The sequence below is a fragment of the Pteropus medius genome, unplaced genomic scaffold (genome assembly GCF_902729225.1).
Source record: "Pteropus medius unplaced genomic scaffold, Ma_sr-lr_union100, whole genome shotgun sequence".
Classification (NCBI taxonomy): Eukaryota; Metazoa; Chordata; class Mammalia; order Chiroptera; family Pteropodidae; genus Pteropus; species Pteropus medius.
This window is the reverse complement of record NW_024344378.1, coordinates 35578487-35603030: the sequence shown is the minus strand read 5'-3', so window position 1 is coordinate 35603030 and position 24544 is coordinate 35578487. Positions and strand designations below refer to the sequence as shown.

The window sequence follows — 24544 nt, the reverse complement described above, 5'->3', positions numbered from 1 at the left end:
TCCAAGAGAGATCACAAGCAAACTCCACATACAGAAAAATACAAGTTAATATCAACCCTTAAATTTTCATATTTCATAAAGGAGTCACAACTATGGAAACAATTCATGGCCATGATGATATACATTCTAAGGATAAATCAATGCTGAAATATTCTATTTTAAATTTCAAGAACGAAATTATTCTTAAAAATATATCCACATTTAAACGAATAAATTTTTAAATCAACCTGCAAGAGTAGACTTATAAAAGTGTAATATAAGTATTTAATTAAAAAATAATAATACAATATCATACCTATACATCTTAAACTAAAAGATGACTAAAATAATCTAAAAGGCAAAGCTAAAGTAAGCAGCATAATAGCCATACAATGGCCATATCATACGTTTACAGTAAAATAAGTGTCATTTTAAAAAGTATGCAGTACCTAAGGAGACTGAATAATTCAGTTACATTTTCAAAGTAAATTGTTTCTGAACCTTTAATTTGATATTTAATTTAATTTGATCTGAATCAACCAACTTATTTTTCCAATTACTTATTCATTTGCTTAGGCTTCATAAAGGTGGCATATCTGCAGGTTAGGAAAACCAGTACTACATACACTCTTCACTATCGCCATTATCATTTTCAATGGATGTTATATATATGCACATACACAACAGCCATTGGTCATTTACAACCAAGAACAAAATGAGCTTTCTGCAATAATTTACAAATAGTGAATGACTAATTAATTGTATTAGATTGTGAAGGCTTCATCACATAAAAGAGCTGTATGCCATATCAAGACAATGGGTCCCACTAAAGGAAACCAAATATGTAAAATTCTAAATCTATAAAACACAAAAATTAGGCATGAGTTTCCATTCCAAAAGTAGGCTTTACTTTAGAAAAATAATTCACTGTATGATTTCTTTAAATAACGACATCAATTAATACATTCGAATTATGGCTTAATTTAGATATTTGAGGAACAAGAGTTATTAAATGTGTTCCAATGCATGGCATTACACTTTTTGAAATTTATTTATTCTTAATTGTGATAAAATACACATAACATGCAATTTACCACTTTTAAGAGTATGGTTCACTGGCATTAAATACACTCACATTGTTGTGCAAACATCACCACCATCATTTCTAGGACTTTTTCATCTTCCCAATTTAAAACTCTACCCATTAAACACTAACACGAACTTCCCTTTCCCACCAGCCCCTGGCAACCACCATTCTACTTTGTCTCTATGAATTTAACGACTCTAGTTACCTCGTATAAGTAGAATTACACAATATTTGTCCTATTGTAACCGGCTTAGTTCACTTAGCATAATAGCATCAAGGTTCACCCATGTTGTAGCAAGTATGACTCCAGAGTTCCAAAATAGTTGTATTGGACAGATTCTGCTGGTGCAACTGTTGTCTAGGCTGGGAACACAGATTCCTGGTCTTTCTACCCTGCCATCTTCCTTTTAGCTCCTCCAGTCCAATCTTTTACCTTTTGTAAGTCCTATGAGAATACAGAACATGCCTGTCTACATAGGCACACTTTATCAAATCAACTGAAAGGGCAGATATTTTGATATTTAAGAAGTTATTATGAAAGAATATGCTGTTTTACTTGTTGTCATAATTATATATCTAGACTATCTTAAAGTTTGAGTCTAACGAAAGTATTTTTCTTTCGAAAAACTTCAAGAAATATTGCAAAATGGAAACCAAAAATATAAGTACAGATCATTTTATGAGAAATTCCTTGAAAGCCAAGGAATAATTTGTAAAACCACAAATGAAATTCCAAACAAATTCCCTTAAAAGTTAGTCCCTGTAAAAATTGATCTCGTAACGTTTTCCTCCATGTCTTTAAAATTAAAATTAGAAAAACGTAATCACTTGATGAAAAAATTCTGAGAAATTCCACCTCCAGTAATGATAGATGAATATGTACCTTCCCATTGTAGCTAACTAGGAAAGATGGAAATAATATTTTTTAAAAAAAAGACAAAGAAAAAGAAAAAGAAAAATTTGCTTAGAGGCATTAGAAAATTACAAGAGATTGAAGAATGGCTAAGCAAGGACACAGTGGGGAACAAAAGACCAGGAAGATGAGGGCAGCATCTGGGGCCTTTTCCATGGGAACATGTCTGATTAGAAGGGGCATCTGAGAACCCAACTCATGCTCTTGACAACCTCTCAGCTAGAAGCTGGACAGTCAGGCATTGGTGTCATGTAAGATTACATTATATTGAATAAATGTGTCACAAAAGTGACCATCCAAATAGCCAGCAAACATTTGAAAAGATGCTCAACCTCATCAGTCATCAAGGACATGCACATTAAAACCACAGTGAAATGCTGCTACATATTTAAAACCACAATGAAATTCTCACCAGAATGGCTAAAAAGAAAAAGATTGACAATATCTATTATTGACAATGCTATAAAGCAACTGAAAAGCCCTGAGATTACAGAGTACAAGTTGGTATGACACTTTTGAAAACTAACTGGCAATATCTTCTAAAACTAAATATATTCTTACTATCTATCATTTCATCCCTAGGTACATACACAAAAGAAATCAGTCCACCAAAGGACATGTACAACATCATCCATAACAGCTTTATTCATAATAGCCAAAAGATAAAAATAACAGAAATACCTGTCAGGATAAATTGTGGCATTTACATTCAATGGAATACTCCAGGGCAAAAAAAGAACAAATGTGCAGTAATAAACATGTTCAGATAAAACTAAGAAAACTTGTCTCCAGCAGAAATTGTACTACAAGTAATGTTAAAGGAATTTTTTCAGGATGAAGATAATGAGAAAGTTGGAAGTCCAGGAAAGAATGAAGAGCTCAAGAAATGGTAAATATGTAAATAGATTCACGAATACATTTTTCTTCTGGATTTCATTAAAAACATGGTTGTTTAAAACAAAATTATAATACCAGACTATGGGGTTTATAATGTAGGTAGACGTAACACTTATGACAACTGTATCATAAAGGATGGAGGAGGTGGCAAATGGATTTAAATGGTTGCAAAGCCTTTCCTTTTACATGAAGTGGCACAATAACTCTAGACTGCGACAACTTAAGGATGTGGAGTGTCATCTCGCAACAACTATTAATAAATAAGGAAAAGAGCTATTGCTTAAAAGCTACTAGATAAGTTAAATAAAAATTGTATAAGTAATCAACTAACCCAAAAGGCGGCTGAACAGGAAAACCAAAGAACATGCCATTATATATTTTTCCAAACTCATAGAACGTACAACACCAAGAGTGAATCTTAATGTACACTATGGACTTTGGGTGATTATAATGCATCAGTGTGGGTTCAGCAACTGGAACCATGTACCACTCCAGTGGGAGATGCTGGTAATGCTCATGCAAATGCGGAAACAGAAACTATACGGGAAACCTCTGTTACCCTCCGTTCAACTTCGTTGTGAACCTAAAACTGCTCTAAAAAATAAGTTTACTGAAAATTAAAATAAAATAGAAACAGATGAAACCAACAAAAACACATAGTTAAATTACACCTCTATATCGATAACTACGTTAAATATTTGTGGAACAAAACACTCCCATTAAATGGCAAGAATTGTTCAAGAGTGGAAAAGATTGACAATGGTATGTTCGTACCACAGAAAACATTCAGCAATGAGCATCAATAAACTCTAGTCATTTACAATATGGATGAATTTAAAATTTTGAGCGGGAAAAGCCAGACCCAACAGATTATATATGCATAATTACATAAAATTTAAAATAAGGCAAAACCCAACAAGGTCGATAAGGATTCATATACATATAGGTGGTAAAACTATGTAGCAAACTAAGACAGATACTGCCACACACATGAGGAGAGCTATGACCTTCAAAGGTGAGGGGTGAGCATGAAAGGTATGCTTTTGGAATACTGACAATATTTTTTCTTTTCTGACCCAAGTGGTATAAATAATTATTCACTTCTGCTACATTTGTGGTATCTTATGTTCTACTTCACAATTTAAAATGTTAAAAACAAAAGTAAAAAACTACTCTCAACCGATTGACTAGATTATTTTAAAACTAAAAACTGTGGGTATGAAATGTTAAGATAGAAATAGTCATAACAAAGGCACACAAAAAAAAACATATTTAGAAATGGTACTCATGGTGATAACACACAGAATAATTCTATTCCAAAAAATTAAGTGCCACAAAATTTTCAAATTCATAAGCATAATAAATCATATAATGTCCTTTGATCAGCTCTTTTCTAAATCTGAAATTCACATTTTGGAATACATAATAAAAGTTTACCAAAGGCTAGGTTGATTTCTCTAAAAGGTTTAGGTTCTTCATTACTCCAAAAATTTTATAATTTTATATTAAACATTAGTGTAAGACCTTTTAAATGACATACTTTGGTATATTTTGAGTTACTATAATAATACTAGACAACTCAACAGCCAATAAAATGACTAAAAGAATGCTAGCTTTCTATACCATAGTTTCTCTTAAAAATCACTATGAAAAATCATTGGTCAAGCTAGTTTAACAGCTTTCACTACCTTACTCTACAAAATTCAAGTAGGTAAAGAACTTTTTCACCCAGAGATTAACATCTCCCAACCTCCATAGCAACAACAAAAAATCTAACATTTTTAAATAGCTTTCTTCTCTATCACTAATTCCAATTTTCCCCAGTCAGGGTCTGGGTAGGCAAGGTGTGTTCTCGCTTCAGCTGGCAGTAGTACAGTATGATATGAGTTTACTCAGATACGGGAAACCCTCAGGGGCCACGGAATGCAGAGGGAACAGCTGAAGGAACGCTTCATCTTCCATTTTCCAAGCCCTAAACTCAAGTGTTCCTTCTACTGTTGACAAAATGAGCACAATAAAAATGCACTTACATCTTGGGGCAGTGGAAAAACTGGTCATTTGAAGACATCTGTTTCTAATCTCCAGATAATTTAATTCCAATACATGTAATTTTGAGAACTTTATTTTGGTGCTGGGTGAGAGTAGGTTTGTTTGTTTCTGATTCCACCTTTTCAGTCTATTAGGTCCCCAGCAGACTCTGGTGTTGCTACAAATTGCACAAACTCATAAACTCCTGAATAAGAAAAGGTCTTTGTATTTATGCAGAGTAGGGTCCTGGATCCACTTGGAAAATCTAACTGCTTCATCACCACAGCCAACCTTAATTTCTCCACTTGTAAAACTGAAAAACTAATTCCTTAAGAGTGCTTACACGGTCCTAAGAAATGTTAAACTGTTCATTTTAAATGGGTATATCCTGATATATAGCATAACAGAGAAATATGTTGTATTGGTTTGTTAGTGCTGCCATACCTGAGTACCACAAACTGAATGGCTTAACAGAAATGTACTGTCTCACAGTCCTGGAAGGTAGAAGTCCAAATTCAAGGTGCTGCAAGGGTTGGTTTCTTTTGAGGACTGTTAAGGGATGGCCAGGTTCTCACTATGTCTCTTCACATTTTACAATAACATAGCATCTGCCCCCTATGTTTTTGTCACTGTGTCCAAATTTCCCCCTTTGTATAAAGATGCCAGTTAAATTGGATCAGGGCACATGCTAATGACTTCACATTAATTCTATTACCTATGTAAAGACCCTATCTCCAAACAAGGTCACTTTCTGAATTATTGGGGGTTAGAACTTAAACATATGAATTTGGGGTGGACACGATTCAATCAATAACACATACTGACATGTTTATGTGTATACTATGTGTGTGTATATTACATATATGAATGTATATAACTAGAACCATTATCAATTGAGAATTTAATTACACTGAATAATGTTTTCCATACTACTTTTGAAGTGCCTCATACTACTCAATGTGTGTTTATAACACACTGTGACACATTTCTATTTCTTTCTAGATATTTAACACAGATCACACATATACATCCATGCTTCATTGCTAAACAGAGGTATTTCAAGTCAAGTAGCCCGAAATAAACATTCAAAATATTTTCCAATGGAGGTAAAGATTATAGTGTAACCAACAAGAATGTGCAAGCCAGAAATAATTTCATAGCTGAGCCAAACCATGATAGTCTACTTTAAAAATATGGAAACTTGAGAAAGTGATACTGTTACAATTGTTAACTATGGAATGCAAGAACACTTCTTTTAAACTTCAAGTCACACAAATCCACTTTGTATATTTATTTTTTAAAAGAAAAGTCTATTCAGCACATTTGAGATTTGAGAGCTTGAAAATAACTGAATCCTTTTTCCTGTTATATGCTTGGTAACACCAAATGTAAATGCTATTATGAGGTTCCAGTTACCGCAAGATTCTGCCTTCACGCAGACTTATTTTTATGCTTCTCTCAGAAGGAAATACTCATGGTTTAGGTTTCAATGGATGAATGCTTTCCTCTTATGAAATATAAAAGTACTCGCCTTTTAAGCTATTAACAAAAGATAAAGAACCAGTTTGACTCTTCAAGTGCTTTGCCTTTTCATTTTTAAAACTTCTAAACAGTTTTAAAAGGTTATGGCTGTTCATTAAGGCAAATATGCCCCCACCAGATAAAAAAAAAAATCAGATGACAGCACAGAGGATTTTTTTTACTGTGGTCAAAAACACATAAAATTTACCATCTCAACCATTTTTAAGTGTGCAGTACAGTAGTGTTAACTATACACACACTATTGTGCAACAGATTTCTAGAAGTTTTTCATCTTGCAAAACTGAAACTCTATATTCACCGAACTTCCCTTTTCCCCCAGCAACCATTATTCTACTTTCTAAGAGTCTGACTATTTTAGATACCTCATATAAGTGGAATCATGCAGTATGTCTTTTTGTGATGGCTAAATAACAATCCATTGTATATACCACGTTTTATTTCTCCATTTATCTACTGATGTACATTTCACGTATTGCGAATAATGCTGCAATGAACATGCGTGTGCAGACAGCTCTTTGAGATGCTATATTCAATTCTTTTAAGTATATATCCAAAACTAGGATTGCTGGATCATATGATAATTCCATTTTTAAATTTTCAAGGAACTTTTATACTGTTTTCCATAGCAGATGAACCATTTTATATTTCCGCAACAATACATAAGGGTTTCAATTTCTTTACCTCCTCGCCAACACTTATTTTCTGGTTTTCGATAATGGCTATTCTAACACATGTAAGATGATATCTCATTGTGGTTTTGAATTGCATTTCTCTAATAATTATTTGATATTGAGCATCTATTCATATATATGCTGACCATTTGTATATCTTTAGAGAAATGTCTATTCAAGTTCTTTGCCCATTTTTTATTATGTTGTTTTTTATTATTGAGCTGTAGTTCTTTATATATTATGGATATCAACTGCTTATCAGATATATCATTTGCAAACATTTTCTCCCATTTTCTAGGTTACCTTTTCACTCTCTTGACTGTTTTACTACACAGAAGTTTTGAAGTTTAATGTTGCTCCATTTGCCTATTTTTGTTTTTGGTGCTTGTGCTTTTGATATTATATGCAAGAAATAATGGCCAAATCCAATGTCATGAAGTTTTTGCCATATGTTTTCCTCTAGAAGTTTTACAGTTTCAGTCCTTACATTTAAGTCTTTAGTCTATTTTGAGTTATATTTTGTATATGGAGCAAGGGTCCAACGGAATTCTTTAGCATGTAGATATCCAGTTTTCCTAACACCATTTGTTGAAGAGACAATTCTTTCCTCACTGTGTAGCCTTGATACTTTTGTCAGAAATTATTTGGCCATATACGGGAATGTCTGGAGTTCTCTTTTGTGTTCCATTTGGTCTATTTGATTTTTATGCCAGTACCATACTGTTTTGATTGTAATGTAGCTTTGTAATATATTTTGAAGTCTGAAGTGTGAGGCCTTAAGCTTTGTTCTTTCTCAACATTTTTACTGTTTGAGGTCCTTTGACATTCCATATGAATTTTACAAGTTTTTTTACCTATTTTTGTAAAAGATTACATTGAGATTTTAATAGTGTTTACATTGAATATGTAGAACACTTTGGGTAGTATGAACATTTTAACAATATTAAGTTCTCCAATCCATGAAAACATGATGTCTATTTCTGTCTTCTTTCATTTCTTTCAGCAATGTTCTATAGTTCTCAATGTGCAAGTCTTTCACCTTAAAGTTTATTCCTAAGTATTTTATTCTTTTTGATTCTACTGTAAATGAAATTGTTTCTTAATTTGTATCCTGTAACTTTGCTGAATTCATTTATAAGCTTTAACAGTTTTTTTGTGGAATCTTTCTGTATACAAGATCGTGTCATCTGCAGAGATGATTTTACTTTATCCTTTATTTGGATGCCCTTTTTTTTTTTTGCCTCTTTGTTCTGGCTAGGACTTCCAGAAATATGTTGAATAGAAATGGTAAGAGTGGGCAACCTTGCCTAGCTCCAGAATTAGAGGAAAAGTTTTTATTTTTTAATCAGTGAGTGATGTTGGCTGTGGGCTTTTGATGTATGGCCTTTATTACACTAAGGTAATGTCCTTTTCTTACCAATTTGTTGAATGTTTTTATTATAAAAGAATGTTGATTATTGTCAAATGCACTTTCTGCATCTAGATAATCATGTGAATTTTGTCCTTCATTCTGTTAATGTGGTGTATTAATTTACTGATTTTCTTATGTTGAACCAATTCTGCATTTTAGGTATAAATCCCACTTAGCTATGATGTATCATCCTCTTAATGTGTTGCTAACTTTGGTTTCCTAATATTTTGTTGAGGATTTCTATATCAATATTCATCAGGGATATTGATCTGTAGTTTGCCTTTCTTATAGTGTCTTTGATTTTGATCAGAATAATCAGGTCTTCCTAGAATGAGTCTGGCAATGTTGCCTCCTCAATTTTTTGAAAGAGTCTGAAAATAATTGGTTCAATTATTCTTTAAATGTTTAGTAGCATTTTCCAGTGAAGCCATATAGTTCCAGGCTTTGTTGGGAGGTTTTTGAGTTTTGATTCAATCTCCTTATTAGTTATAGCTCTGTTCATATTTTTACTTCTTCATGATTCGGTCTTGGTAGATTGTCTGTTTGTAGAAATTTATCCATTTCCTATAGGTTATCCAATTTTTTGGCATACAATTGTTCACAGTAGTTTTTTATAATCTTTTTTATTTCTGTGGCATCACTTGTAATGTCTCTTCCTTCATTTCTGATTTTTACTTAGTGTTCTTTTTTCTTAGTGTAGCTAAGAATTTAATTTTATTAATCTTTCCAAAGAACAAACTCTTATTTCATAGATTTTTCTTTTTTCTATTTCGTTGATTTCTGCTCTTTGTTATTTCCTTCCTTCTGATAACTCTGGGTTTAGTTTGCTCTTTTTCTAGTTCCTTGAGTTGTAAAGTTAGACTGTTGATTTAAAAATCTTCCTTTTTTTAATGTAGGCATTTACCACTAAAAACTTCCCACTTCATACTGCTTTCTGTATTCTATAGCTTTGATATGTTGTATTTTTGTTTTCCGCGTCTCAAGATATTTCTAATTTCCCCTATGTTTTCTTCTTTGATCCACTGATTGTTCAGGAGTGTATTCATTTCCACATATTTGTGAATTTTCCAGTTTTCCTTTTGAATTGAATTTTAGTTTCGTTCTACTGTGATCAGAAAAGATGCTTGGTATGACTTCAGTCTTCTTAAAATTTTTAAGACTAGATTTGTGGCCTAATATGTGATCTTTCCTGGAGAATGGTGAATATGCACTTGAGAAGAATATGTATTATGTTGTTGGGTGGTGTGTTCTGTATATGTCTGTTAGGTCCAATTGGTATATAGCGTTGTTCAAGAAGTCCTTCCTTGTTAACCTTGTCTGGTTAATTTATCCCTTATTGAAAATGGGGTGTTGAAATCTCCTACTAGTATTGTACTATTTCTTCAATTCTGTCAATGTTTGCTTCATATAATTGTGTGTTCTGCTGTCAGGTGCATATATTATAACTGTTACATCTTCCTGGTGAATAGAGTCTTTTATCATCATATAGTGACTTTCTTTGTCTTTTGAGATAGTGTTTGACTTAAGGTTTATTTGGTCTGATATAAGTATGGCCAGCCCTGCTTTCTTTTGGTTACCATTTGCATGTAATAACTTACTTTTTCCATCCTTTCATTTTTAGCATGTATATGTCCTTATATCTAAAGTAAGTCTCTTGTAAACAACATATAGTCAGATGTTTTTCATTTTTAATCCCTTTAGCCATTCTATGTCTCTTGATTGAGGAATTTAATCTGTTTACATTTAAAGTAATAACTGATAGGAAAGGACTTCCTATTGCCATTTTTTTTAACTGTTTTCTGCATATCATATAGGTATTTTGTCCTTTTCCTCTCTTGCTGCCTTCCTCTGTATTTTGATTTTTTTTACAGTGACATGTTGTGATTCCTTTCTCATTTTCTTTTATGCATCTTCTATAGGTATTTTCTTTACCAGAGAACTTTATCTTTTTGTATGCTTTTGTGTTGCTGTAAAGTGTTCTTTTGTTTCAACATGAAGGACTTCCTTTAACAATTCTTGTAAGGCACATCTAGTGGTGATGAACTCCCATAGCTCTTATTTATCCGGGAAGATCTTTATTTCTTCTTCCTTTCTGAAGGACAGTTTTGCCTGATATAATACTCTTAGTAACAGGTTTGTTTTTTTCTTTCAGAATTCTGAATATATTATTCCACGCTTCTGGTTTGTAATGTTTCTAAGAAATCTGCTGATGCTCTTATGGGTACTCCCTTGTACATAACAAGTCATTTTTCACTTACTGCTTTGAAAATCCTTTGTCTTTAAATTTTGACAGTCTGATTATAACATCTCAGTGTGGACTTCTTTGGGTTCATCCTAGTTATAGTCCTTTAAGCTTCCTAAATTTAGATGTCCATTTCCTTCCTTAGATTTGGGGAATTTACCAACATATCTTCCAATAATCTCTCTGCTTATATCTCTCTCCTTTTTTGGGATTCTCATATTGGATATATTGCTCCACTGATAGTGTCCCATAAGTCCCTTAGGCTTTCTTCATTTTTTCCCTTTCATTCCTTTGATTTCATAATTTCAAATAATCTGTCTTCAAGGTTACTGATTCTTTCTTCTGCTTGATCAAGCGTGATACCAAGCCCCTCTAGTGAATTCTTCAATTCAGTTACTGTATTTTTCAACTCCAGAACTTGTTTGGTTCTCTTTTACAGTTTCTATCTCTGTTGATATTCTCATTTTGATCATGCTTTGCTTTATTTCATTTACTTGTATATCTGTGTTCTCTAAGCACATTGAGCTTCTTTAAGATGATTGTTTTGAATTCTCTACTGAGTAATTTACAGATCTCCATTTCTTTAGGGTCGGTTTCTGAGGATTTATTTCGTTCCTTTCACTAGGTCATGTTTCCTTTATTTTTCATGTGCCTTATTTCTCTTATTTCTTGTTGTGACTTTTTCCTTTAAGTAAACAGCCACCTCTTCCAGTCTTTACAGACTAGCTTTATACACAGGAAGTCTTTCACCGATGAGCCTGCCTAGAGATTCTGGGGGCCTCTCAAACCTTTTACAAAGATGCATCTTTTCTAGACTTGTGTGTGTAAATTTCCAATTAGAAAGGACTGCAAGTTTCTTTTTCATGAAGCTTTAGTCTCTTGGTACTGCTCGCGTCTGTTAGCAGTACTGCAAGTTCTCCGTCACAACCACAAGCTGTTAAGCTTTTTTTGTTCTTGGTGGTCCCCAGGCATCCAAAGTATGCCAGTTCTCCATCAGTGCTACAGGTCTGGTGAAACAGAAATCAATCCCTAGGGTAGACCCCACACACACAAAAAGCAAGAATGCTTTCTTTTCAAGGGAGAAGTAGCACTTGGGGCTTTTCCTCCCAATTGCTAGCTTTACTGGCTTGGGGGAGAAACTGATGCTGATAAAATTAAACTACTTTTCTTACCCATTTCAGTGCAGGTATTCTTGGCTTTGAGTTTGCCTGGTTGTTCTCATGATAGCTTTTTGGACTGTATATTGTTATTAAGTTGGTTGGTATTTTTGTGAGGAAGCCAGGTCTGGGGCCTCCTATTCCACCATCTTGCTGACCACAGATTTATTTCTATAATTTCATATTATAGCAAACTCAACAGAAACATACACAACAGCAGTCATCAAGATTTTACAGTAAAGACACAAAGCATATATTCAGCACAAAGCATATATTTTAAACATCTACTTCTATATCTCCCTTTCGGAATTTTTTTTTTAATTTAAAGTATATAAAGATATTACACAGTACACACCATCTTATATACCATCTCACCTCCACTTCATCTGATTCCAACCAGGCTACAATAAAACATGCAGGCATCAACTCACTCTGTGCAGACAGTGCCTCATCTCAAGCTTATACCAGACACACGTCTCACTTCTGGCCCTGTGAGCTGGATAGATGTCTACAGAGTCTGGTGGGTGTCCTATATATGTAACCTAGAACTGCAGAGGAGGCAATATCCATGGGGCAACCCTCAATCTTCTTCAGAGAGGGACAGAAGTTGATAAACAAATGCTTCTCCTTTTAGTCCCTTGATAGATGACTTAGGGATGTAGTCTCCAGGACTCACCAGAAATAGCAGTCATCCTCATAGGTAACCAACTCAATAATGTATCACTGTATTGGCTTTATCTTCTTCTTCCCTATGTGACTCTCCTTATTCCCTAACTTCTTCTCCTTGAGAGCACTTTCCAAATAAACTAGCTTTCCACAAGTCCTTGTCTTGTGGGATAGAGGTAAGTGACTCCAGGCTAAGACACACATTAAGTAAGTAGGGCCTTATGCTACGGGCTCACCTTTCCTTTTCTGTTAATAAGTACAGGTAGGTTTCCTCTCTTCCACTAGACTGTATTCCTCTTAAAGGTAAAAGGCCTAATTCACTTGTGTAGTCCCATAATATGACTTCGAGATTTTTTTTAAACACATGCAACAATTTCCAATTGGGTTTTTCAGATAGCCTCATTATTTACAAATGATTTATGGGGCAATTTTCTTAAGCTTGAAAGCTAATCACTTATGTCGAACTTCCACCAAATTCAAATCCATTTTTATAATATTTTGTTGCTCAAGCCTCATTGTTTTGACTTGACCAATATACTTTACATAGATAATGCATCCACAATGTCTATTCACTGAGAGTAAATATATTTTTGAAGGCAGTATTTCTGTTTAGGTGACAATGTGACTGCCAGCAATGTTTTACTAAATTACAGGTCTCTGTAAAAAAAATTGAAAGTCTATAGATCTATGCTAATCTTGGGCTTCCTTTTCCCATATAAAAATATTTACATTAAGAAAAACAAACCCCCTGGATTAAAATAAACATTTCTTTATATGATTCCTCCAGCAACACGTAAACTAAACATGTTTTTCTGGCCTTTTAAATCATCACAATGAAGCAATTTAAAGATAATAAAATCTTGCCAAAATATTGACTTTGCTTTGAATGGCACTTCAAAAGCTCAGAGTATGATAAAGAGACCAACTCAAAATATAGTTGATACAAGCTTTAGTGATCGTCTGTACAAGATAAATGTTGTGTTCGTTTTTGATAATCAACAAGCAATTAAAACAATTCTAAAAATAATTAAGATTTGAACATAGAGATATCTTTTTAATTGAGATTTTAATCTAATGAACATTACTACATATCCCTGCTATGTTCCTCTAGTGGTTTAGATGCCAAATATAAATCCTGGCACATGAAGCTTGATAACTGGACATGTTGGCAGAAGGGAAGGAAAATGTGACAAAAAGATGCTACTCAGGGAAGCATACAATCTCCTTCCTTCATCTAACACAGTATGTCAACACAAACAGGTCTCGACTATGATTTACACTGTCATTCCTGCTCAGTTACTGTACAAAACCTTAAATTAGCTAACAGCTAACCCACAGAGTACAGGGCACTGCAAATCTGACTGCCAAAATGTCAGAAAGCAGACCTTGTGATTAGCTCTTTTGTGAGCACTTGCTCCTCCAAAGCCAAGGCACTCCAACTGTCCTCATTCCACCACCTTTGCCATTTGCCTTGAATGTGGATAGTATAAAATAACACAAATTCCTTCCAAAACTACTCATGTATATAGAGCTGTGTCAGCCTCCAACACCACAAGCTAAGTAATATTGGGCTTATATTGTATAATGTGCAAAAGACTCAGTGTATCGGAGCTGGAAGGGATTTTAGGGGAAACTAATCCAAAACCCTGAGAGGTCAAATGACTTGTCCAAAGTGGCAATGTCAGTGGCCAGACGGTCATGAATTCAAGTCACCTGACTTCTGGTCACCCACTACGCTGCAAGGAGTGGTTTATTTCTCTCTCACCCAAAATACCTCAGTGAGTATCCTGAGTCACTGCTGCTTTCAAAATCACCACCATTCTTCAGTAACCACATTACTCTAAATTTCTTCCTGAAAATATAGTTCCAAAGGAGAGAAAAGCTACACAATTCATTTTCACTATAAGGTGATCTACAACTGTAAAAACATTTTTTGACCAAATGTACTGTTACTCAACCATAAAATTTTGATTCTGAAAACTACTTAAAATACTAAAACATTCAACACATTAGATTAAAATGTTGAATACAAAGCAGTAGTTATTGCTACAACAGCAGCTACATAAACTATGCAAATGATATCTGGACTGTATTTCAAGTACCACATTTCAAAGCAGAAAAATTAAAACAGCTATTAGGATGGTCAAATTACTTAAGATCGTTTTTTTTAAAAGTTCCCTTCATATCACGTTTTAAATTTCTATAATAAAAAATGTGTGCTTTTAAGTTATTTCATAATATACCAAATAGGTGTCCATTACACTTAACTTAATGGGAGCCTAGAAAATTAAATGCAGTTTGAGCCTGCTGTGCAATAATAAAGCAATATAACCCCTCCATGAGATATGTATAGGTCTGTGTTCTTTCCCCAAGTCCCTTACAACAAGCCATTCTAAACAACATCATGCCAGTTGTAACTTATGCTCCTAGACTAAATTGCTTCAAGACGGTTTAATAACATGGAGAAAGTACTAGCTTCACGTGTAAAGGAATTCAAGAAAGAAAACAATTTGAATTTTTTTTTATTTTAATCATCATCTAACTATCTAGCAATATATTCCAAAGTGTGGTCCTGGAACCATCTACAGTAGACTCACACAAGATTCTTTTCAAAATGCAGATTCCTACCACCCACTAAAACCCTCAAACCTACATAACTGGAATCCCAGAGAAGCCAAGTTTGCCATTTTGCACAATCTCAGGTGATTTTTGTGCACATAAATATTAAGAACTGATCCACAGACATTCTAATCAGGTAAGATAAACATCACTCAAAGTTTTCAGTGAAAGAAACCAACACAACTCTAACTCTAGATTGGTAATTCAATTAATTCCTAATTTCTCACAACCACCAGATCAAATAAATCAGGTTGTGGGATCACAGGTACAAGGAAAAGACATCCTGAGAATTTGTTGTCTCTTCTGCTTAAGCTATGGATCTTCTCAGAAAATATTTTTGCAAACTCTTATCAATTGCCTTAAAATGCCCGTGCCCTTTGCCCCCAAAATTTCACTGGTACGACTTTTCCTATGAGAATAATCAAGAATGCAAAAAAGATTGTTAGGCAAAAGTATCTGGGGAAATAGTATTAATATTCATTATATGCCATTTCCTAAGCATGTCCATGGTGTCTGGCACTGGTGGGTGCTTGATAGACACTATTTCTAACCCTCACAACCTAGAAGATACTTTTATCCCCCATTTTCGAGATGAGAAGACTGAGGCTCAGAAGTTATTAACTTGAACCCAGGCCACACAATCAATAAATCGAGGGCCAGAATCTGAATCTCAGGCGGTTAGAGTAGAAAAATTAGGCTTTTCCCACTGCCTGGGCACCTAAAAATATTGTAAAATGTCATAATGTTTAAGCAAAGTAAGATATGTCAAAGGAATATTATATGGCCACTTAAAACCATGTTCTTCAAGAACCTTTAATGAAAAGGAAAATAGTCATGATACAATATGAAGTGAAAAAGAAGGGAAGTTTGATTCCAGTTTGGCATTTAAGAGACACAAGTCACACAAAGGTTGGGACTATATCTATCCTGGTTTTGTCTGCATCCCCAAAGTCTAACACTATACCTGACATAAAGTAGGAACACTATATCTGACATAAGGTAGGAACTCAATATCTTTTACAAAAAAAAAAAAATTATGTGTGGGCATGTTTTTTAAAGACCCAGAAAAAAATCCCAAAATATTATTAGTGGTTATTGCTAGATTCTGGACTTAAGAGATGACTTTTGGATTTTCTTTTTTATATCTGTTTGTACTTTTAAGTATTCTACAATAAGTTTGTATTACTTTCATAATCAGAAATAAAAGCAATGGCTAAAACTCAAATCCTACATTTAAGTACCTTCCTATACATGAGATGTAGTTAAGTTCCATTATCAACTCGATCTGCAGACTAATATGTGATTTATCTTCTTCGCTGTAACAAAGAAACTGCTTTATAGCTAGAAAGTGAGCACTATCTTTTTACATGCCAGTATCATTAGTGGGAGTAGGATTTAATACTTGTTATGAACATAAATGCTTTCATCACCTATAGTTATTAGTTGTTTGGTAGGTAGGAAATGGATTTATAAATGTATAACATCCACAAAATGTTTCAATGGTTTGTGCATTTTGGATACTGCTCTAAACACTAGTACCCCCAGGATTAAAAATCATATGCGGTGGCTTTTATAACATAATGAGAAGGGTTCCTTGCCATGATCACCCCCGCACACTGCAAAAGCCATTATAAATTATCATTAAAATTGTGCCTCATCTCTAGTAGTTTATTAATAGCATTTTATATAAATGTATATATATGGTCACTATTATCTCATGCATTTTTTAAGAACTATATTTTAGAATAAACCAAGGATGAGCCAACTGGTATATTTAACTAGCTCATTATTCTGGACAAATTCAAATAGCAAAACATAGCACAAATATGATAATTCTACTGTCAAACTGCCTCCAAAATGACTTCACCTTCTGAACAAACTCTGACTTTGTTGGCCAGATTATACCTCAGTGACCAAACTACAAAAAGCCAAAGGGCAGAAGCCTGAACTACACGGAACCTGTCTGTTCGAAAAGCAATTTGAGATAGGAGGTGGGCAGGAAGAAAGAGGGAGGGGAGAAAGGGTATCTTAGAGTAATAAGAGTTAAAGTGGAAATCTGTATTGTGTAATTTGCAATTGAAAGAAAAAAAATTTGACATGGAGAAAACAGTGGTCGGAAAAAATAAATAATTACATTACTTAGTGATCCTAGGTCCTGGCTATAAAAGGAGTAACAAATGAGAAAAGCTTTACATGATCAATGGTTTTTCTTCTTTGGGAATTAGATTTATTCCTGGATTATGCCAAGAAAGAAATTCAACCTACATATAACGTTACCAAATAATCTAAATTTCTAGAGATTATCATTACAGGCCAAAGTCTCCGATACAGGCAAGCTTTTGCTTCAGTCACGACTTGGAATTTTTGTGACAAGGCCCTCTGTTTTGCCCATGTGGGGAAACTGTGAGCTGGATCACTCAGCGTGCATTGCAACACCCTTCCTCCTTGCCTCCTTCTACTGGAGAAGCTGATGTAGAAGTTACATTCACAGAATCTCTTATAGCGAAGAGTGGCCAAAGAAATACAGACGAAAGTTCCCGGAGAGAGAGACCCTTTATCACATAGACAGGCAAAATCTGGAATAGTAAGCAACTTTCGTTCCCCTTCCTTTCCCTGCACCCACCACAGATGCACCTCCAGCCCAAGCACATCCAGACTACAACCATGAGGCCGAAAGCCACTGGCTGAGGACAGCAGAGGGGAGGAGGGAAGTCACTGGATCTCTTCGCTTCAGATTTTTTGTTAGGTGAGGAAAATAACCCCCTAGCTTGTTTAAGCCACTCTATGTCGGGTTTTCTGTTAGTCGCAGCCAAATACATTCCTGCCTGTTAAAATCATTAATATGACAAACCTTTCTATGATTTAACTTATCAATGATCAACTTAACCAAAACCTCCCAAGTCCTCACAGAGATAAGATTTACTGAGTGTGGACATTTACTGAGAGTGCTTAATCTATGCCCATGAGGGTAGGGCTGTAACGCCCATCTCATTTCATTCTCACGGGACTCTACAGGCAAAGGTAGAGGCAAAGGTAGGACCCCAAGCCAGGCCAGTCCAATAGCAGTCCCCAAGCTCTTTACTGCCAAACTACACAACCTCTAATGGATTTTTCATTTAGTTATAAAGCAACTTTAGCCTTCACTGCTGTTCTCTGACTCAACTATAATTGTCCTAACGAACTTTCAGATTGGAAGACTTTTACTAAAAAATTGCCCTTCCCCTGAAGAAAAAGGGTTCATATGCAATTTTTTTTAAAAAACCTAGTATTTGCTTTGTAGTATTTTGAAATCTTGATCTGTCACATGGCACAGTGCTGCTGCTGCACTAACGCTTACTAAGCACCATGCACCTGGCACTGGCCTAAGCGTTTCCCAAGCATCGTCTCTCATTCAGTGCTCACGTCTCCAGAAGATGACACTATTATTGTCCCCACCTTACAAGTGAGCAAACTGAACATGTTAGCGCAGGGACAGCGTTTTCTTTGAAAAACTCATTCTAGACACCACTGAATGACAAGTTCAGAGCAACATAAAATTAGAAGGGGGATTAACTGATTTTGCTGCTAGTCTTTAGTAAAAAATATCAGAAGTGACTGGCTCAGGACCTTTCAAAGAATAAAAACATTCAAGGCAAGAACAATTACAACTAAAGAGGGTGTAAAGCCCTCCTAAATCAAGAATTCCACACTTGTGTTTCATATACTTTTACTCAGTATGTACTCAAGCACCTTTACAAGGGATAAACACACTCGTCCAGAGTGAGCTACCAGAAAGATCAATAATAATTAGAGAGCTGTGAATGTTCATTTATCACAAGAACATTTAATTCATTTTCCAATATACATGATTTCCATTTTCAATATAAGAATGTACATTTTATGAACTATGGTTTATAATGAATATGGTTATTAATGTATTCACCACTTCTTATATGGCCAGCTCTGTGATGTTAAACATACATCTTTTTTTCTTAATCGTCACAACCACCTAAGTATATAGCACTACTGCCAACAACCCCTTTTAGAAATGAGTCTGCAGGTGATGAATCTTCCCAAGCTCCCTATTAAAAGGTAACACTGAGTTTCAAATCCAAATCTGGCCCAGAGCCCTGTGCTTTTAACCAAGCTTCACAGTTATTTGATTTTTTTTGTTTATTAGACTTACTCAAGCATTGTCTTGAAAACTATATCAAGCTTAGTTCTTATTTATCTTCACTTCCGGTACACCCCCATTTTCAATTATTTTTGCTTCATATTTCTTCCTACTCCCACAAAAACATTTTAACAATTATCTGTTCACCTAATTATAAGACATTCTTCAGTAACGTTTGCCAAATTAAAGATAGCAAAATTGCTGCTCTTACTTTTGATCAATGGTGTGTGATAACCTGTTTTAGTGGCCAGTTCTGCTGCTCAAGCAACAGCAGTAAATGATCCCCGTTGAGCCTATAGCTGTAAATACGCAACATGGCTTTTAGTCTTTAACAGCAGTATCCTAAAAGCCCACCAGATGTCAACCTCAATTCATGAAAATAGGCCATTTCCCCCCTTTTAACACTTCCTTCTTTCTATGATAAAACACAAGGGATTCTGAACTTTGAAAATACCTATGCTTCTAAATTTTATGTAGGAATAGCACACATGTTTTTTCAATGTAAAAAGAAAAGTATAACAGTAGGATGCAAAACAACCAAAAAAAAGAAAAAAGTAAAAATATACAAATTCCATGTCTGCCTCTCAAGACTGTGGCAAACAAACAAAGACTGTATTTCTGACTCTTTTGACTCATTTATTTCCTACCTTCTCCCAGACTTTCCTCTATACCACTCCCCTCCCTCTTTACAAACCATAACTCACATTTAATTGCCTTACATAAATCAACATCATTATTTCACATGAAGCATAAAATCTAAATTTGAAGATCAGTATAAACTAAATTAAAAACATTTTTCTTTATCATTAAATAATGCTGTCCATGGTATCCATTCCAAGTCTGGCCATTCCCATCAAAAATCTAAACTAAACCTGAAAAATAAAGTCCCATTTACAAAACCGATGACTAATAAAATCAATTATCTTCGTTTAGATTTGAACGAAAATGTCAGATACTCTGCAGAGCTATTCTAAAGTAGTTATTAGACAGAAAGGAAGGACAGGAAGCAAGGAAGCAAGGATGGAAGGAAAAGGAAATGAAGGGAGAGGAGGGGAGGGAAGGAAAGAAGGAAAGAAAAACTAGGGATTTTCCCCTACATTTCCAGCCTGGTGGTTTTATGTGTGTCAATTCTTTGGGTATTCAATGATCATCCAAGAATGGTATTTCATTTCTTTGACCACTACCCTACTGCCCATAATTTAACCTTACTAAATTTTTGGTCCATTGCGTAGAAGAATTTCTCTACTAATAAAAATACAACCCATTAAAGATTAACTTGCCCCCAGGACATTGTCTCTGGAAACAAATTCCAAGCATTATAATCACCAATTTGCACTATGTAGACTTAAAGGCAGATAATCTTATTTATCCTGACTTAAATTGGAAACCTGCAGATAGTTTAAAGTGACTGTGAAAAAAAAAAAAAATAGTAAATCGAAATTCACAATCATCAAAAACCCAACCAGGCAAATATAGACTTTACCTGGCACTTTTCAAATGAAAAGTTTTGTATCCAAGAATATCTAACAATATTAGAATATTTGTTGACATGCCAAACTTCCTACCTTGGTCTCTATTTTATTTCTGCAATTATGAAAGTGCAAAATTCTAGTGTTCCCATTATTCAAGTAAATACTATATGTCAGAAATTGTGATAGGCACTAGAAATCTTTTGAATCCATTTTGTAATATTTATTATTAATAACAATAAAAGAAACTGATATATATTAAGTTCTCATCATTTACCAGTGTGGCAAGTTTTAGCTTATTTGGGCCTTATCTCTTAATCCACAATAGCCTATAGGAAAAGTACTAATACTAGTCCCATTTTATGGATGGGCAAACTGAGACAGACAGTGGCCCAGAGATTTATTCAGATAGGCCCACACTTGCTATTACCATGTGGTATAAAGCAATGAGGCATATAATTATGTTTGGTTCAGAAAACCAGGCTTATTTCTTCAAGCATGGTGGTTCTACATAACTTGTCACTAGAAACCACACATCACAAAACGCCTTGGTACACTGTGCACTGGGTTCTTCTGTCAAACATATTCAAAACTTACTTTCTTAGAAGGCATAATTCACTTTTGGTAATTTTGGAAAGTTAATCAAAGGATGTTCAATCACTAAAGAATTCTTTGGGTTTGAAAAGTGAATATTTCACTATATATTAGTTGCTGAAGAAATGTTAACTCTGTTAAGACTTTCTGTAAATAAAACCTTATCATTGCAAAGCAATAGTAAACTATCTCATGTCAGAATACCATACCTACAACAGGGATAGCCTTCAAATTTAAAAATGCCTCACCCACATTTCATTTTATTCTAAGTGAAAATTAATTAACTCAAAAAAGAAATATACTTCTAAAGCTCAGGTTACACATGAAAGCTTCCTGGAAGCTACTATCGCCTTTGTTATTTGTATGTGCACCACTAAAACAGCTAAGGAAGACATAGTATTATAAGATCCGCCTTTTCCATCACTCCCAATTCATGTAGAAACCAAATTGGAAACTTGTTAGAAAAGGTAATACGTGCTCTATCGTTTAAATCCAAACAATTTCACAATATTTTTCTGAATAAATTCAATAATTTCTTTTATAAACATAAAATAGGCAAAAAGAACCATAAAACAAATGAAATAACTAAAATGGGTTATGAAATGCAACTGGGCTTTAATTTCCAAATCCACTTTGCAAAATTCTTATTTGAACAGTTTATCACAGAAGTAACTCTCCTAGAAAGTTATATAATTTAAGGGGGGAGGGTGGGAAGAGAAAGGGAGAGAGAGAGAGAGACATGACCAGTTCTAGGATGTTTATCAATAAAAATAAGCGACAAGGGAGACAAATTTGTAGCTCATCCAAAAACGCCTGCCAAACACTCCTGCTATTTGTTTCCACCAAGTTATTGTTTTGGAAAACATGTTGTTCTCTCTTAAAATAACCTGCTTAAATGTTCTTAAAAGCCACTGCATTTCCACTGAGGGCTAAATAGCTTCCATACTGCGATATATTGACTGATAAAGTCAAAGTAAGTTATGCGTAAAGCCACACACACAAAAAAAGTTGGAACGCTCCAATCCTCCCTTGTTATAAAGGACACTAGCTACTGAATGAATCCACTACTCGCTCTTATTGAAACTAATGCTGGTCCTCTACAGTATTTTAAGAATGACAGACATTCAAACTACCCTATTTCTCTGGATGAGGGAAATAAGCCACATCTGTAGCTACAGGTAGGCTAGTAATTAACATTTTTAAGGAAGGTCAAAATCACCTTGAACATTTTAGCATTCACTCTGAGAACTCTAATCCTCCCATTAAAACACAGAGTTTGTTTCCAGTCCGATGTGGTTAAAGCTGTTATGCCTGGGAAAGTCCCAGAGAAACTTGGGAGTTTAAAAAAAAAAAAAAGAAAGAAAGAAAAGAAAACCTCAAGTTGTGAAAGACATAGTCAAACATCCATAGTACAGGAAGAATTTTATGAACTTAGTGTAACTCGAGATGTGTTTTATAAGCCTGTCAGAGGATGAATACACAATGTCCTCCAACCCAGCCCCATTGCCCTAACACAATCCCCACGCTTTGACTGCTCACCCCCATCTTGGCCCCTTTCACTTTGGGGTGGAGGATGGGGGGCAGAACTCCTGTCTTAAGTCTTGACATCTGCAGAGCGTTACCAATAGCGAGACAAGGCCCCTCAGCTGGAGGAAGTGGATACTGACAAGAGGAGAGAGAAACAGACAGATCTAGAATTCAAGCCCGCCAGAGAGTGGAAGGAGAATCACGCATACTCCGTGCGGTCCAAGTGGGTCTGGTGACACATCCCAGGTGTCTGCACTAAGGCTGGTATCTCCAAAGTCCAGAATGCAACTTGGGCGCGCCGATACAAACTTGGCCTTCAGCTTTCCTGAAGCCGGTCAAGTTAGCACAGGGTTCCCGGTGCCTATAGACCTGAGAGGCGTGGAAGGGTAGAGAGTCCCGCTAGGTCTCCACACCCTGGGTGTCCCCCGGCTCCGCGGGGAAGGGAACCAGGGAACTGAGTCGACTGTGGGCCGGAGTGCGGGCCCCGGACTGGGAGGTCCGGGAAGGAGTAGGGGGCTCAATCGGGAAGTCCGAGAATGCGGGGGGGATGCCTACCTTGTAACATGGCCTCAAGTTTCTTCCTGTCCACGCGGAAGCGCTCCTCGCTCCACTCCGGGCTGTGCAGGGGCGCCCCGGCGACCAGGTCGTCCTCGGAGCCCGGCATGGGCGAGTCGGTGCTGCGCTCGCTGTTGGAGCCCGGGTCCGAATGCGCCGCCAGGTAGCCGGGCTCGCCCTGGGCGGCCATGGTGGGCGCGCGGCGCTGGGGCTCCGGCTGCGGCCGCCGCTGTGCCTGCGCCGCCGCCTCCGATCGCGGGCCGGGTTCGACTGGCTCCCCGCGCCGCGGCGCTAGCTCGTCCGCCCGCAGCCGCCGCCAACGCCGCGGAGCCCCCGACGCATCCCAGCCCCGGGCGCCGCCCGCCGTCCCAGGTCCCGGCTCCGGTCCCGGGCCAGTGGCTGCACCGCCCCCAGCCAGCAACGCCCGCGCGGAATGAGCGCGCCGCGCCGCCAGCGCCTCCATCCGCAGGGCCCCGGCGCCCCTTCCCCGCCCGCCGCCCCTGCAGCCGCGCGCTCATTGGCCGGGCCGGCCCACGGGGAGCCCCGGCGGGCGGGCGGACGCGCGGGCGGGCGGCCCCTGGCGCTTGCACACACTCGCGCACACACACTCACCACGTACACACAACCACTTTTCTGCACTTACACGTATAGATCTTGTCCCACACACATACTTTCATAGTTCTTCAAACACAGGCACTCGCCAAATTCAAGCTCGGCACCCTCCTGAACGCTCACGAAGTGCACACTATTTCCCTTCTACTTACATACACAGGACACACTACACCCTAAACCTCACAGCCCCAGTCGGTCCCACAAGTTTGAAACAGGGAGGAAAAGAGAAAGCTTGCGGAAGAAACTGTTTATCTCTCGCAAACATCACTGTGTTCGTTGCTTGCATTCTGTTCATTACCCCACTAACGGTTCAAACACAGATCGCTCCTCTCCTCTCAGCTAAGTGGCCAGTTGCACAAGAGGTGGACAAGAGGCTTACCCTTTTTATTCCATGGGAAAGGATGTTTTTTTCTTAAATGGGG

At 36.4% G+C, this 24544-nt stretch overlaps 1 protein-coding gene across 4 annotated transcripts in view; it reads right to left on the bottom strand.

Moving 5' to 3' along the window:
- Positions 1 to 23929, bottom strand: part of BICC1 (BicC family RNA binding protein 1) — a 238863-nt gene extending 214934 nt beyond the window's left edge. For 2 of the 4 annotated variants that reach the window (XM_039871842.1, XM_039871844.1), the window contains exon 1: positions 23511 to 23928. In XM_039871842.1, the coding sequence (XP_039727776.1) occupies positions 23511 to 23700 (190 nt within the window). In that variant the 5' untranslated portion in view covers positions 23701 to 23928. Of the gene's footprint in view, positions 1 to 23510 lie in introns of all 4 variants that reach the window. The other 2 variants (XM_039871846.1, XM_039871845.1) reach the window with 2 other exon arrangements.
- Between the last annotated feature and the right edge of the window lie 615 nt (positions 23930 to 24544).